The 15,851-nt window shown below is 36.9% G+C and overlaps 1 protein-coding gene across 1 annotated transcript in view; it reads right to left on the bottom strand.

Moving 5' to 3' along the window:
- Positions 1–1,144: 1,144 nt before the first annotated feature.
- The window catches only part of BAG4 (BAG cochaperone 4), a 28,575-nt gene continuing 13,868 nt past the window's right edge, over positions 1,145–15,851 (bottom strand). The window contains exons 3-5 of the mRNA XM_081269522.1: positions 6,907–7,161; positions 4,020–4,277; positions 1,145–2,587 (exon numbers count right to left, since the gene is read on the bottom strand). Of these exons, the coding sequence (XP_081125648.1) occupies positions 2,105–2,587; positions 4,020–4,277; positions 6,907–7,161 (996 nt within the window). The 3' untranslated portion in view covers positions 1,145–2,104. The remainder of the gene's footprint in view (positions 2,588–4,019; positions 4,278–6,906; positions 7,162–15,851) is intronic.

Raw genomic sequence — 15,851 nt, 5'->3', positions numbered from 1 at the left:
TCTCTATTTAATACCATGTAGCAAGGTTAATTTCTTAATTTTGACAAATATTCTATGGTTTTTTAAGATGTCAACATAAGAAGAAGGTGGGTGAAGGGTATACAGGACCTGTAGTATTTTTACAACTCTTCTATAGTCTAAAATCCCATCTCAAAAGTTTAAAAAATAACTTGAAAAGATACACATGAATATGTGTATATTTGTGCATAATGTATGTGTATATATATGTAAAAATCAAGACTTTGTGGAAATTGTCATCTTGGGCACTCAGTAATTAAATAGCAATAGCAAAGTTCCCTTTTGAATTAGTCACTGTACCGTTGGTAACTTGGCTTTAAATTTCTCCACTTTCTAAAGTCTTAAGTATAATTTTCTAATTTTCACAAAAAAAGTCTGTTTTAAAACATTCCTGTATTAGGCCAAATATAAAAATCCTAGGATATAATTATCATCATATTATCCTGTAGAATCACTCATCCCAATCATAAGCCCCAGCCAATATTCAATATTTTTACTACATTTCATATCATCATTTAACATGTTTTTATTAGTTTACTTAGTTATGAATAGAGGAGCTGGCTGACAGATTTAATATCATTAATAGGCTTGGCAGTCTAGGAAAAATATTATCACTTGGATATCTTATTAAGAAACAGCTGGGGATGTAGTTCATTGGTAGAGCACTTATCTAGCATGTGCAAGGCCCTACACCCCCTAACACCCACCAAAAAAAAAAAAAAAAAAGAAGAAAAAGAAAAAGCTATTTTCCTAAAAGCACTTATAATATACTAGAACTCAGATGTAAAAGTTACTTACCTAAATCTCTTCTATACAATAGCACATAGGTACCCAAACAAGGCCAGTTGAGACCCTTTCCATATGCTTTCTCTTAAATTGGGCTCTAAAATCAGTTAATAGTTACATCTTTTATGAAACAAACAAACAAAAATCTATGAAATTTATCTAAGAAACAAAAGAAGAAAATAATTTCCCACTCTATACATGATTTACTCCCTGAGCATCTCCTTTTCCCATCATTATTTTAAATATAAATTGAGCTGAAATCTGCCCACAGGGATCTTATATAGCGAAACTGATAGCTTAGATGGAAAACAATATTATCAAAGGGCCTCGTGTCAAATAATCATATTTATTACTTTTTGGAGTCATTATTTATATTCATTATGGCATTGATTTTTCATCTGTATCTATCACAGGCTTTCTGTAGAAGCAGCAATAGTAAAAAGATAATTATACTTTTTTTTTAAAGTAATTTTAAGTGGATCTTTATCCAAATACAATAAAAAAGAAAAATGTCCATAAACATTTAATTCTTGTATCAATGTCATTTCCAAATTCACCTTCCACTACTACTATGAAAAGTAGAAGTGTTAAGAACTCAAACTAAAACGTGCTATACAAAAAAAGATGACAATTTACCTCAAGAATTCACTACACATTGCAATATTTCAAGTGATGAAAAGACATAAATCCATTCAGAATTGCCATATTATCTGGCTGTCAACATAGTCTTTTGAATAATTATATTAAACATATTACTACAAAACGTACCAAGAAGTAGAGAATAATACTATATTCGTGAACTGCAAATAATAAAACAGAAGTCCAAGAAGGCTAAAGTCTAAGCTGTAATTTACAATGAAGTGTCTACACTGAAACAGTCACAATGTACAAAAATGTTGACAAGTAATCCAGATGTTTACAAAAACAGATTCTGTTTGTCTCAGATTATATCCAGTTTCATCTGGTAGGTTTCTGATAGCCTGTTACATGAAATGTATTTCTCTACTGCTGATAAGAAGCTGCTTAAAAATGTCCCCAAATTTCTTAAGAAGTGAGTCTACTTGGCAATATTAGTAATTCCAGTTTCCTATTACATTCATTCGTCTGAGAACTGAAAATCTCGTAACTAAAGTGTTCTTCCATTCCTTTACCAACTTTTCAAGTTTTAAATTAAATCAAAGGAAATTTGGAATGTATTGCTTCTTGTCATCAACAGGCATTTCAAAAAGACAGTAACTAACCAAAATCAAGAGTTCTTTGGCCAAGTTATTAACAGGCTTCCACTTTGTTCTAAATCCTTTCACAATCCTTTTTTTTCTAATTTTTCCAGTATAGCCTGGATCTTACAAACTGCCTCTTTCCTGGCCTGCCGGACAGAGTCCTGGCCCCCAGTTTCAACAGAATCCAGTTCCAAAAGTTCCTTTGTTAGCATTTCTTCCAGAAGCCAGTATGCTTTGTCTGTCTTTTTTCCTACAAACTCTTCTACTTCTTGCTCAAGATACTGGACCTTCTCCAATACATGTATGATTTTTTTAATACTTGGAGGAGTACCTTCATCTGAAGATAAACATTCTTCAGGAAGATTATTACTCTGATCTTGATTGCCAGGATGCTCATTGGTGGCATTACCATACAGTTGAGGCTCAGCACTATATTGGACTTGGGAATCCAAAAGGTCTGAATTATCAGTGTTCATTGTCCCGGAGGATTCATACTGATGGACACTGCAAGGAAAGTTGTGCCGGTTCATGCCTTGATCTTGGCTGTAGGAGTATGAGGAATCCTTAGGATGGGAGAATAAAAAGAGGATAAAAGCTATTTTAATAAGAATCCATCAATGGTACAATTTTTTAGCGCACATCTTTCACCTGACCCAAAAGTACATTAAAAGAATTCCCTCCAATAAAACTGGACCACCCTTTTAAATCATTTGAGAAAAACACCATTTTAAGAAGATAAAAGGGAATGTCCTGTCACATAAAAAGAGAATTCCTGAATATAACAGAACAACCTTCCCTGAGGCACATTATCATCATGAACACCTTACAATATATTTTACCACTTCACAATCCATCCAGTGACTTACTAAATAAGAATTAGACAGTTTTTCCCTTTAAGATTTAAAACCTCAAGATCTTAAAAAGGAAGCAGACATAAGCATATAATGTTCAAATCTATGGTTTAATTTAAAAGTATTAAACCACAGAAACTAATACTATAGGTATTTCACATCGGTTTTTATCTTCTATCTATAGATTATTTGTGGTTACAAAATGCAGTCTGATTGTATTTAACATTTGGAAAGAATTACAACAAAGAGAAAATGAGCACTTTTATGTCTTTTAAAAATAGGATGTGAGGGCTGGGGATGTGGCTCAAGCGGTAGCGTGCTCGCCTGGCATGCGTATGGCCCGGGTTCGATCCTCAGCACCACATACCAACAGAGATGTTGTGTCCGCCGAGAACTAAAAAATAAATATTAAAAATTCTCTCTCTCTCTCACTCTCTCTCCTCTCTCACTCTCTCTTTAAAAAAAAAAAAAAAAGACTTTAAAAAAAATAAATAAAAAAAAAAATAGGATGTGAGCCTAAAATGTCTTTAAAAAATAAAACAGCAGGATCAACCTTGGCAACTTAGTAAGGCCCTCAGCAACTATTGAGACCCTGTCTTAAAAAATAAGAAAGGTTGTGGCTCAGTGGTAGAGCACTTGCCTAGCATGTGTGAGGTACTGGCTTCAATTCTCGGCACCGCATATAAATAAATGAATAAAAATAAAGCTTCACTAACATCTAAATTTTTTTTTTAAATAAATAATAAAAAAGGCTGGGATGTGGCTCAGTGGTAAAGCACCTCTGGGTTTAATCCCCAGTACAAAATAAATAAATAAAGTCTTTGAGAGTATAAAAGAGAAAAGAAGAAAGAATAGGCTGAAGTAAAGCTACAGGAAGTAGTCACCAAATTTTCATAATTAGTCCCCATTTAACTAAACACACCAATGGAGAAAAGTTAAATCTTGAGATTTTATTTTTTATTTTTTTTTAGTTATAGATGGACACAATACTTTCATTTTATTTGTTTATTTTTATGTAGTGCCAGGGATCAAACCCAGTGCCTCAAACATGCTAGGCAAGCACTCACCACTGAGCCACAACCTTGACCCCTTGAGATTTCTTCATTACCCAGAGAGCAAAAAGAACAACACTTAGGTCTCCTACCTTGGACTGCTGGGGTGGTGGTGAAGGAGGTGGCTGAGGAGAGCCACTGCTAGGCCATGATGAAGTTGATTCAGTCATGTAGAGATTCCCAGGTGGTACTGAGGGCGCAGCTGAAGGCCAGGGGTAGCGGGTGCCTATCCCATAAGCACCAGGAGAAGCAGCCCATGCATCCTCTTGCGGTCGTACAGTTGGTCCTGACTGCTGAACACTACGATTACCATCCCCATAAGGATAATGGGGCAGGGTCATTCCGGGGTTCTAGATTGAGAGGAAAAAATATGCTGGTCATTCTAAAAAAACTAAAAGTAATGAAAATATTATTGGCAAATTCTAGGATGCTAGGAACTCTAATTAGTTGCCATAATTACTACAAGCCTGAAAAGAACCTGTTCCAGTTATACCGAGGAAAGATTTGGTGATGATCAAACTAGAAAGAATAAGGCCTAAAATTCAATTACTGAAGTATAGTATAAATCTGTCCATAGACACTATAATCAAATGATCCCATGTTATAAGGAAGCACAAATAAAGATATATTAGAAATCCTCTTAAACTGAACAGAGAAATAAACATGGTATCATTTTTTTTTAAAGAGAGAGAGAGAGGGGGAGGGAGGGGGAGAGAGAGAGAGAATTGTTTAATATTTATTTTTTATTTTTTAGTTCTCGGCGGACACAACATCCTTGTTTGTATGTGGTGCTGAGGATCGAACCCGGGCCGCACGCATGCATGCCAGGCAAGCGCGCTACCGCCTGAGCCACATCCCCAGCCCTAAACATGGTATCATTCATAAAATATTTAAAAATATAAATCTAATAGCACACCAAAAAAAGGTTAAAACTAGGAAACTTTTAAACAATTCTCTAAAAATTTATTTTGCCAGGCACAATGGCACACCTAGAATTCCAGCAACTTCAGAAACTGAAGCAAGAGGGTCACAAATTCGAGGACAGCCTCAGCAATTTACCAAAAGCATGTCTCAAAATTAAAAATAAAGTTGGGCGCGGTGGCACACACATGTATTCTCAGCCACTCAGGAGGCTGAGGCAGGAGGATCTCAAGTTTAAAGTCAGCCTCAGGGGCTGGGGATGTGGCTCAAGCGGTAGCGCGCTCCCCTGGCATGCGTGCAGCCCGGGTTCGATCCTCAGCACCACATACCAACAAAGATGTTGTGTCTGCCGAGAACTAAAAAATAAATATTAAAAATTCTCTCTCTCTCTCTCCTCTCTCACTCTCTCTTTAAAAAAATAAATAAATAAATAAATAAAGTCAGCCTCAGCAGATTAGTGAGGCAGTTAGCAACTCCGTGAGATTATGTCTCTAAATTAAAAACAGGGGGGGCTGGGGTTGTGGCTCAGTGGTAGAGCGCTCGCCTAGCAGGCATGAGGCACTGGGTTCGATCCTCAGCACCACATAAATGTAAAATAAAGATATTGTAGACACTTCTCTCAGAAGAGGATATACAATCAATCAACAAATACACAAAAAAATGCTCACCATCCCTAGCAATCAGAGAAATGCAAATTAAAACTACTCTAAGATACCATCTCACTCCAGTAAGACCGGCAGCCATTATGAAGTCAAACAACAACAAGTGCTGGCGAGGATGGGGGGGGGGGGGGAGAGGTACACTCATACATTGCTGGTGAGACTGCAAACTGGTGCAGCCAATTTGGAAAGCAGTATGGAGATTCCTTGGAAAACTGGGAATGGAACCACCATTTTACCCAGCTATTTCTCTTCTCGGACTATACTCAAAAGACCTAAAAATGGCATACTATAGAGACACAGCCACATCAATATTTATAGCAGCACAATTCACAATAGCTGGACTGTGGAGCCAACCTAGATGCCCTTCAATGGATGAATGGATAAAAAAATGTGGCATTTATACACAATGGAATATTACTCAGCACTAAAAAAAATAACAAGATCATGGCATTTGCAGGAAAATGAATGGCATTAGAGCAGATTATGCCAAGTGAAGTTAGCCAATCCCAAAAAAACAAATGCCAAATGTCTTCTCTGATATAAGGGAGGTAACTTGAAATGGGGTAGGGAGGAAGAGCATGAGAAGAAAATTACCTCTAGATAGGGAAGAGAGGAATGGGAATTGCATGGAAGAGGGAAGAAGACCCCTTTCATTATACAGAATACAGGTATGAAGATGTGAAGGGGAAAAAAAAGAAGTGGGTCACATTAGATTGGGTAGAGAGAAGTGATGGGAGGAGAAGGGAGGGGGAGGGGGAAATGGAAGGACAGCAGAATAAAATAGACATTATTATTGCTGTGGGTATATATGTGACTGCATGACCAATGTAATTCTACAACCTGTACACTCAGAAAATTGAGAAATTATATCCCATCTGATTCAAATGATGATATGTCCAGATCATTGTACTGTCATGTGTAACTAATTAAAACAAATTAAAAAAAAAAAGATACTGTGTCCACCTAAAACTAAAAAATAAAAAAGTAAATAAAATAAAAAAGGACTGAGGACATGGTTCAGTGGTTGAGCATCCTTGGGTTCAATTCCTGGTACCAAAAAAAAATTAATAAGTAAAAAGGGCTGGGGATGTAGCTCAGTGGTAAAGTACCCCTGGGTTCAATACCAGTACCACCACTATCACAAAAAAAAAATTTCTTTCACTTTAAAAATTTTCTGATTATGACATCTTTAAGGTACCTTCAACTATTTATTGAAATAGTTACTACAAGAAAGAAAGGCATCCAATATAAAAGAAGTCCCTGCATTCACCTCTGGAAAACTTCTGACCATCTTCAGCATTTTCTTAAATAAGCACTAATATAAATAAACACCCTTCCACTGTTTACAACTCAAGAAGCAAAGACTTTGAAATTTTTCCTACAGAAAACTGCTCACCTGTGAAGCAGGATATCCTGGAACCTGCCCTCTAAGAGGGGGCGCTTCAGTCTGACAGTCCTGTTGGGGATACATCCAACGAGAGGCTGGGGTTGGGCTGTTGCCAGGTGATCGATAAGTGCTTGGAACTTCTGTAGAGTAACTGGTCTGAGAATAGCCAGGTGCATAATAAGCCCCTGAATATGAGGCAGTATTTGCCCCAGGACCTGGGGGATATGGTGGACCATATGCTCCATTTGTATAAGAATTCAAACTCTGAAAAAAAGCAAAATTGAGAGAAAAAAGATAAATGGGTGGAAGAGCTGAAGAACTGAAATGCCCTAACTGAATGCCCAATGTTGAAAATTTTAGGAAGAAATCAATAACTAATGAAAATACAAACTCCCTAACCAATCTGTAACATATTCTCTCTTCTATTAAAATAATATTCCATAGACTGAACTGTAGAGCCCATGTAACAATGGAATGATACATGTATATTGTGATGACCTTAGAGCAGTGCTTCTTAAACACTGCCTTAAGTATACCTGACAATAACATAACAGCAGAGGAGAACTGACTGACTGACTGAGGAGGGAATTGTGGGAAACTTGAGAGAATTCCAGAGAGAGAAGGAAGACCATGATGTAAGAGGAGGAGAGACTATAGAGAAAGACCCAGCTACACCACAGACTTTATATTTAACTGCTCTTAGTTTCAGTTTCTCCAATAGGAAAAATGAAGACCATAAACTTTTCTTGGGGGAGGGGTGGGGGGATAGTAAAGGATAGGAAAGGTAGCAGAATACAACAGTTACTATTATGGCATTATGTAAAAATGTGGATGTGTAACCGATGTGATTCTGCAATCTTTGTAATGTTTTGAATAACCAATAATAAATAAATAAAAATAAATAAAATTAAAAAATAAACTTTTCTTGCAGGGTTAATATGAAAATTAAATGACATGACATAAATTAAGACTTAGTATCTGATACAAAGTATGTTCAACAAATGGAAAATTATTTATCTTATTGTTGTTAGTATTATTATGGCAAGATAAAGAAATAAACCAAATCTGACTCCAAAGTCCATGTTCTTTGATACCATACCATTACTCTATTACCCAGATAATATCAATAACAGATAACAGAGATACATTCCTCATACACTGCTTACTGCCATGGTTTTTTATTTTGTTTGCAGAGCTAGGATTTGAATCTAATGTCACGTGCAAGCACTCTACCACTAAGCTTCATTCCCAGCCTTCCTTAACTGTAGTTTTAAATCACTTATCTAGACTATTACTAGTACCAAGAACCCTCAGTTTATAATTCAAATGAGAGTAAAGCTAAAACCTAAATTTAAATGATCACCTTAATGTTTTCTACTAATTTCTACTCTACCTTTTAAAAACAGTAAAAACCCAGAATCAAGTTTTGCTGTGTTCACCTCTGTCTCTAAGACTAATCATTCTTTCTTTAGGTTTGAGAACAGACAAGGAATTCCTCGCAGGGTCACGTACAAGGGAAGAGCCAGCAATACATTCCCTGACCAGAAGGGCAATGAACCACCTCTTTGTTAAAGCTACTAAGAAGCTCGTTAAGCTTTCAGTCTAAGCAAAGAACTCCTTAATATACCACACAATATACCTGATTGGATAGGTAAATCGAATCAGGTCAGATCAAGTTAGGCCAATTTTCAGTGAGTCCCCAGAAGTTGGAGACTGTCCCAGAAGAATTAAATGTTAATTCCTTTGGAGCCCTTCCCTCCACCCTTATCTAGAACCTGCCCCTGCTCCAAACTGTTGCTAAGGTAACCCATCCCAGGAATTGCCCCTCCCTACAGGGAGCTATAAAGAGTGTCCTGGGCTGTACCATCGGCCCTTTCCCTTTCACCACACCTGTTTCCCATCTTTAGGCCCTCCCACCAAGTATTGGGGGGGCGGGTAGTCCTGTAACAGGAAGGAGAAAGATAAGGGGGAAAAGGCAGAAAAACAAAGGAGGCCTAAGACATATAAAAAGCACAGAACACCTCACTTCTTGGGATACCAGGATACCAGCTATGGCCCCCTTCACCTTACTGGGAGAAGTCTCTGTTACCCTTTTTAAATAAACCCTGCTTTATATGCTTGCCTCAGCATGCTTAACTAATGTTCAAACTTCAGCATTTGAGAGAGCAGAACTTGTCACAGGTAACTGGTGGTATTAGCACTGTGGTTATGTTTTCAAAATGTCCTTGGCTGGGGTTGTGGCTCAGTTGCAAAGCATTTGCCTAGCATGTGTGTGGCATTGGGTTCAACTCTCAGCACCACATATAAAGGTCCACTGACCTTGCCAGGTGCTGCGGTGCACACCTGTAATCCCAGCGACTCAGGAGGCTGAGGCAGGAGGATTCAGAGTTCAAAGCCAGCCTCAGCAAAAATAAAGCACAAAGAAACTCAGTGAGACCCTGTCTCTAAATAAAATACAAAAAAGGGCTGGGGCTCAGTGGTTGAGTGCCCCTGAATTCAATCCCCAATACCCACCCCAAAAGTCCTTATATTTTAAATAAACATACTTAAGTTTATTTATAAGTTATACAGTTTGACATCTGGAATTTCTTCAAAGTACTCTAAAGAAATGCTCCAAAGATAAATACATGATAGTCAAGGATTAATAATCAAAGCTGAAAGATGGACACACAGGCATTTTTTATGCTATTCTTACTACTTTTGTTTGAAAATTACATTAATATTAAAAAGAGAGGGGTTGGGGTTGTGGCTTAATGGTAGAGCACTTGCCTAGCATGTGTGAGGCACTGGGTTGGATTCTCAGCACCACATATAAATATATAAATAAAATAAAGGTCTATCAACGTCTAAATTTTTTTTTAAATATTAAAAAGAATGTTCTTGATATTGCGCCCTATTATTAACATGGCAAGTGCATAGGGCAACTAAAGTGCTAAATGAAAAAGTGTATAATCATTTAAAGCTGTGTAAACATGATAGGGAAAAAAAGAAATTTTTCAAAATATGAATATATTAAGATGGCACAAGCAGTATTTTTTCTCCTCTCCCTAGTTTCCAATTTTTTTGTTGTTCTTCTTTGTTAAATCCAGGGCCTAATGCTTGGTAGGCATGTGATTTACCACTGAGGTAGATTCCCAGTCCTTTCCTTCTTTTTTCCTTTTTTTTTTTTTTTTTGTGGTAGTGGGGATTGGACTCAGGAGTACTCAACCATTGAGCCACATCCCCAACCCTTTTTTGTATTTTATTTAGAGACAGGGTCTGAGTTGCTTGGTGGCGTCTGGCTCCTTTTTTTTTTTTTTTTTTTAAAGATTCATTAAATTGCTGGGGATGTGGCTCAAGCGGTAGCACGCTCGCCTGGCATGCGTGCGGCCCGGGTTTGATCCTCAGCACCACATACAAACAAAAGATGTTGTGTCCGCCGAAAACTAAAAAAAAATAAATAAATGTTGAAAAATTCTCTCTCTCTTAAAAAAAAAAAAAAAAAAAAAAGAATCATTAAATTGCTTACTAAACTGCTGAGGCTGTCTTAACTTGTGATCCTCCTACCTCAGCCTCCCAAATTGCTGGGATTACATGAACCATCGTTCCTGGCTTCCAGGCCTTTTTTAAATTTTAGTGTGAGACAGGGTCTTGCTAATTTGCCAAAGCTGGCCTAAAACTTTTCATCTGGGATGGCACACATGTGCCACCATGCCCAGCCCCAAATTTTAATAATGAAGCTACATTACTTTTTAGAGTAAACAAAGTTTACACTTAAAAATATTATATAAAATCTCAGATATGGCTAAAATCCAGTTGGCTGCTACGACCCTAGCTATTTCCTTGATATCCAAGTAGATTATTTTAATGAAGGGAGTCTGTGTATAAGGACAGCAAGTTTTTTGTTTGTTTTTGTACTGGCACTGAACCCAGAGACATTCACTGAGTTACATTCCCAGAACTTTTCATTTTTAATTTTGAGGCAGGGTCTCACTAAGTTGCTGAGGCTAGCTGCAAACTTGCAATTCTCCTGACTCAGCCTACCGAGTTGCTGGGATTTTAGGCATGTTTCACTCATCCAGCAAGACAACTTTTAATTGGAAACTTGTCAGTTGATATGGTAATATGCAATCTAAAACTGAGCAAATCACAAGAATTAAATAAAATCTTCTTTGATAATTGCCATTCCTGACCCACGGGGACAGCCGAACTTAAGGTCGCTCATGCGAATTTCCAGGAACAAAAATAAAACACAGACACTTTACCTTTAAACAAACTTCAGGATGGCTCCTCCGCTTTCAGCCTCAAGCCCCCCAAATGGGAGATGGAGGGATAGTCATGAGAGTGTGGCCAGAGAGCGCGCAAGCACGTTTGGAAATGGGCTTTTACTGGGAGGACCCTCGTTCTTATAAGAAGGGGCAGAGTTACAAAGAGCAAGTGAATGTAATTCCACCCAAGGGCTGTAAGGCGACGCCTATGTCTGAAGACTTGTCCTCAAACTTCCAGGACCAGAGAGGTAGTGATGGTCAAAGCCTCTCCGCTCCAAGATGGAAGACCTGAATCATTCAGAGTGGCTCCCCACAGATAGTTTACTTGAAAGTACCATTCTGGATTCCAAAAGAAATCAAAATCGGCACTCTCAAAATTCTGATAAATTACAACTAATGCTCTTACTCTAGGACAAAATGCAAGACATAATTTTAAGGAAGAGGTAGAAGATCTAGGCAGCCAGGGCAAGACAGTAAGTGAGGAGGTCAGGGCAAGGCCAGAACAAAGGAGCATGGAGAGGGTCTTCTGATGAGGTCAACTTCCTGCTTAACAAAAGTGCTTGTAGACACAAGCAGGGAATCCAATCAGACACTTTGGTACTTGTGCTTTTAAATAGGGGACCCAAGAGAAAAACTAAAAGAGACGCATGGACACAGGAGGCACCAATCAATAATAATGAAGAGCCCATGGACAGGAGAGTAGATAAGGAAAGGAGGAAATTTCACGAACTATAAAAAGAACAGGCCAAAACTCCTCCACCAGATTCCCAGGGTTAGGGCCCCTTCTTTTCAGAGAAGTCTATGGTTGTATCTCTGTCACTTTTGCAATAAACCTACTTCTTGTTTGCTATCTGTAACCTGTTCTTCAATTCTTTACTGAAAGGAGACAAGGAACCCAGACAACAAACCAAGTAACCCCAAATGGTAACAATTTAACAGCCAAAAGACATCTCATTATTTGCCATCTCAATGCAAGCTAAAGATTGTCTGATATAAAATACTTTTTACTAAAGTTGGTTTCCCAGTTGATGGATTATTGTGTAAATATGGAAGAAAAATGGTCAAGTTTCTTGCCCAGAAAAAGGCTGTCGAGATTCCCTTGCTATTTGGTATATGACTATAAAAGTGCAGACAGATGTGAGCTAAGCAAAAAATGATTTCCCCTAGCAGTATCACAATTCTTCCTGTTGTGCTTCTCATGAAAAATATGGAAAATTTTACCACAAAAGTATTCCAAGACTTCATAATTATCAGCAGTTAACATCACCTTGAATTTTCACTAAACATCACCTTGAATTTTCACTAACACTTGTTTTTGGAACTGCCAAATCTACCATCATCCACCGGTTGCTCTCTTAAGTAATATCTCAATTTAAAGAGCTATTCCAATTTTTGTCTTATGGAGCTCCTAACTACAGTACTTAATTTTTTTTTTTTTTTTTTGGCACTGAGGATTGAACCCAGGGATGCTTAACCATTGAGCCATATCCCCAGCCCTTTTTTATATTTTATTTAGAGACAGGATCTCACTGAGTTGCCAAGTGTTGAGGCTGGCTTTGAACTCAAAATCCTCCTGCCACAGCCTCCAGAGTGGCTGGGATTACAGATGCATGCAACCATGCCCAGCCCTTTATGTTCATTATAAAAATTACTTCCTGGTTTTGATCTCTTTGTGAGATCAAATAACTACTGTGTCCAGGGATCACTACTTGCAACATGCATGTTTAATAACAATACGGAGTCAGAATACCACCTATCAACTTTGCAGTTAACATGTTTGCTAAGGATGAGACAATGACCAATTTCAGAATGTCTCAAAGACAACTCAAAAAATACAAACAAGAAATTATGCATTTTTTTTGGTAAAGTATATTTATTATTATTATTATTAGTTGTTCAAAACATTACAAAGCTCTTGACATATCATATTTCATACATTTGATTCAAGTGGATTATGAACTCCCATTTTTAGCCCGTATACAGATTGCAGAATCACATCGGTTACACATCCACTTTTTTACATACTGCCATACTAGTGTATGTTGTATTCTGCTGCCCTTCCTATCCCCTACTATCCCCCCTTCCCCTCCCATCTTCTCTCTCTACCCCATCTACTGTAATTCATTTCTCTCTTTTTTTTCCCTTTCCCCTCACTTCCTCTTATATGTAATTTTGTATAACAATGAGGGTCTCCTTCCGTTTCCATGCAATTTCCCTTCTCTCTACCTTTCCTTCCCCCCTCTCATCCCTGTTTAATGTTGATCTTCTTCTCATGCTCTTCCTCCCTGTTCTGTTCTTAGTTGCCCTCCTTATATCAAAGAAGACATATGGCATTTGTTTTTTAGGGATTGGCTGGCTTCACTTAGCATAATCTGCTCTAATGCCATCCATTTCCCTGCAAATGTCATGATTTTATCATTTTTTAATGCTGATTAATACTCCATTGTGTATAAACGCCACATTTTTTTAATCCATTCATCTATTGAAGGGCATCTAGGTTGGTTCCACAGTCTAGCTATTGTGAATTGTGCTGCTATGAACATCATTGTAGCTGTATTCCTATAATAGGCTCTTTTAAGGTCTTTGGGAAATAGACTAAGAAGGGGGATAGCTGGGTCAAATGGTGGTTCCATTTCCAGCTTTCCGAGGTATCTAAATTATGCATTCTTCTCTAGCAATCGGAGAAATGCAAATCAAAACTACTCTAAGATATCATCTCACTCCAGTCAGAATGGCAGCTATTATGAAGATAAACAAAAAGTGTTGACCAGGATGTGAGGAAAAAGGTACACCCATACATTGCTGGTGGGATTACAAATTGGTGCAGCCAATTTGGAAAGCATTATGGAGATTCCTTGGAAATCTGGGAATGGAACCACCATTTGACCCAGCTATTCCTCTTCTCGGACTATACCCAAAGGACTTAAAAACAGCATACTACAGGGACACAGCCACATCAATGTTTATAGCAGCACAATTCACAATAGCTAAACTGTGGAGCCAACAACCTAGATGTCCTTCGTGGATGAATGGATAAAAAAAAAATGTGGCATTTATACATAATGAAATATTACTCAGCATTAAAAAAGAACAAAATCATGGCATTTGCAGGTAAATGGATGGCGTTGGAGAAGATAATGCTAAGTAAAGTCAGCCAATCCCAAAAAATAAATGCCGAATATTTTCTCTGATATAAGGGGGGTGACTCATAGTGGGGTAGGGAGGGAGAGCATGGGAGGATTAGATTAATTCTAGATAGGGAAGAGGTGTGGGAGGGAATGAGGTGGAAGGGTAAGATTAGCAAGGATGGTGGAATGTGATGGTCATCATTATACAAAGTACATGTAAGAAGACTTGAACTGGGTGTCAACATACCTTATATACAAACAGAAATATGAAAAATTGTGATATGTATATATATATATATATATATATATATATATATATGTATTAAGATTGAATGCAAAAAAAAGAGTACATGTATAATGGCATAAATTGATGTGAACATACTTTATATACAGAGATATGAAAAATTGTGCTCTATATGTGTAATAAAGTTTGTAATGCATTCTACTGTTGTCGTGTATTTAAAAAAAATAATAAAATCAATAAAAAAATTATGCATTCTTGGTTTATTAAAACTATTTTTAATTAGAGATTTTAAGATTTATAAAACACACCAAAAAGAATGATTGTGAGGCAAGATTAATATGAGGAGGCAACCAGAAGGAAAATGAGTGATATGATTTTTCTTTTCTTTCTTTTTTTTTTTTTTCTTTTTTGAGGTACCAGTTACCAGGGCCTCATCATACTAGGGGTGTGAGCTACATCCCCAGACTTCTTAAATTTTACTTTGAGACAGGGCCTTACTAAGTTGTCCAGGCTGGCCTTGAACTTGGAATTCTCCTGCAGGTTTTTTAAAACTGAATTAATTATTCAGCCCTTTAAAGAAAATGTATTTCCATTATTTCAGCTTCCACTAGTAAATTTAAAGAGACAAACATATATTTGACTACCTAAAAACCCATCAGAAGACTAATTCTGCAGAGAAAGTCAGTTTATAGACAATTCTAGTCTGGATCTAAAGTTCTAGGTACTCATTTGAAGGCTGCTTAAATGCAGCTGCTTTAAAACTACATATTGCAATTGTATTCCTTAAAAATTACTTACATACAGAAATACGGTATCTAGATAGAAAAAAAAACTGACAATTATTGTTAGGACAGCAAGATTATGGATGATACTTAAATATTTTCTCACTGGTACAAACACTATGAAAAGTAATTTGCTATACCTAATAAAGATATACACACCAAAACCCAACAATTCCACACCCTAGAGAAATTCTTGTCTCATACATGTACAATAGAAAAATAAAAATCTGAGCAAAAAGAAGGAAGCTGCAAAAGGTTAATGTGAAACTACTCAAAGTTTAAAAACATGTTAAATAATACTACATAAAGTTTATGGATATAAATACAAGTATAAAAGCATAAAAACAGAAAGATGATAATAAATATATAATTTAAGGAAATGGGAAGAGTGTCATAAGGAGCTTTAATTGTATTTTTTTTAATATGAACTCTGGTAAAATTAAAAATTGATAAAGCAAGGTATTATAGCTAAAAAGATGTATATATTTTCTGTACTCTTAGTATAAACTTCAAATATTTATAATGAAATATTTGTCATAAATAAAAATTTTTT

Source organism: Spermophilus citellus (genome assembly GCF_964194105.1).
Source record: "Spermophilus citellus genome assembly, chromosome: 16".
In the NCBI taxonomy this organism is placed as follows: Eukaryota; Metazoa; Chordata; class Mammalia; order Rodentia; family Sciuridae; genus Spermophilus; species Spermophilus citellus.
Note: the sequence above shows the minus strand (reverse complement) of the source record. Positions and strands in the feature narration are given on the sequence as shown.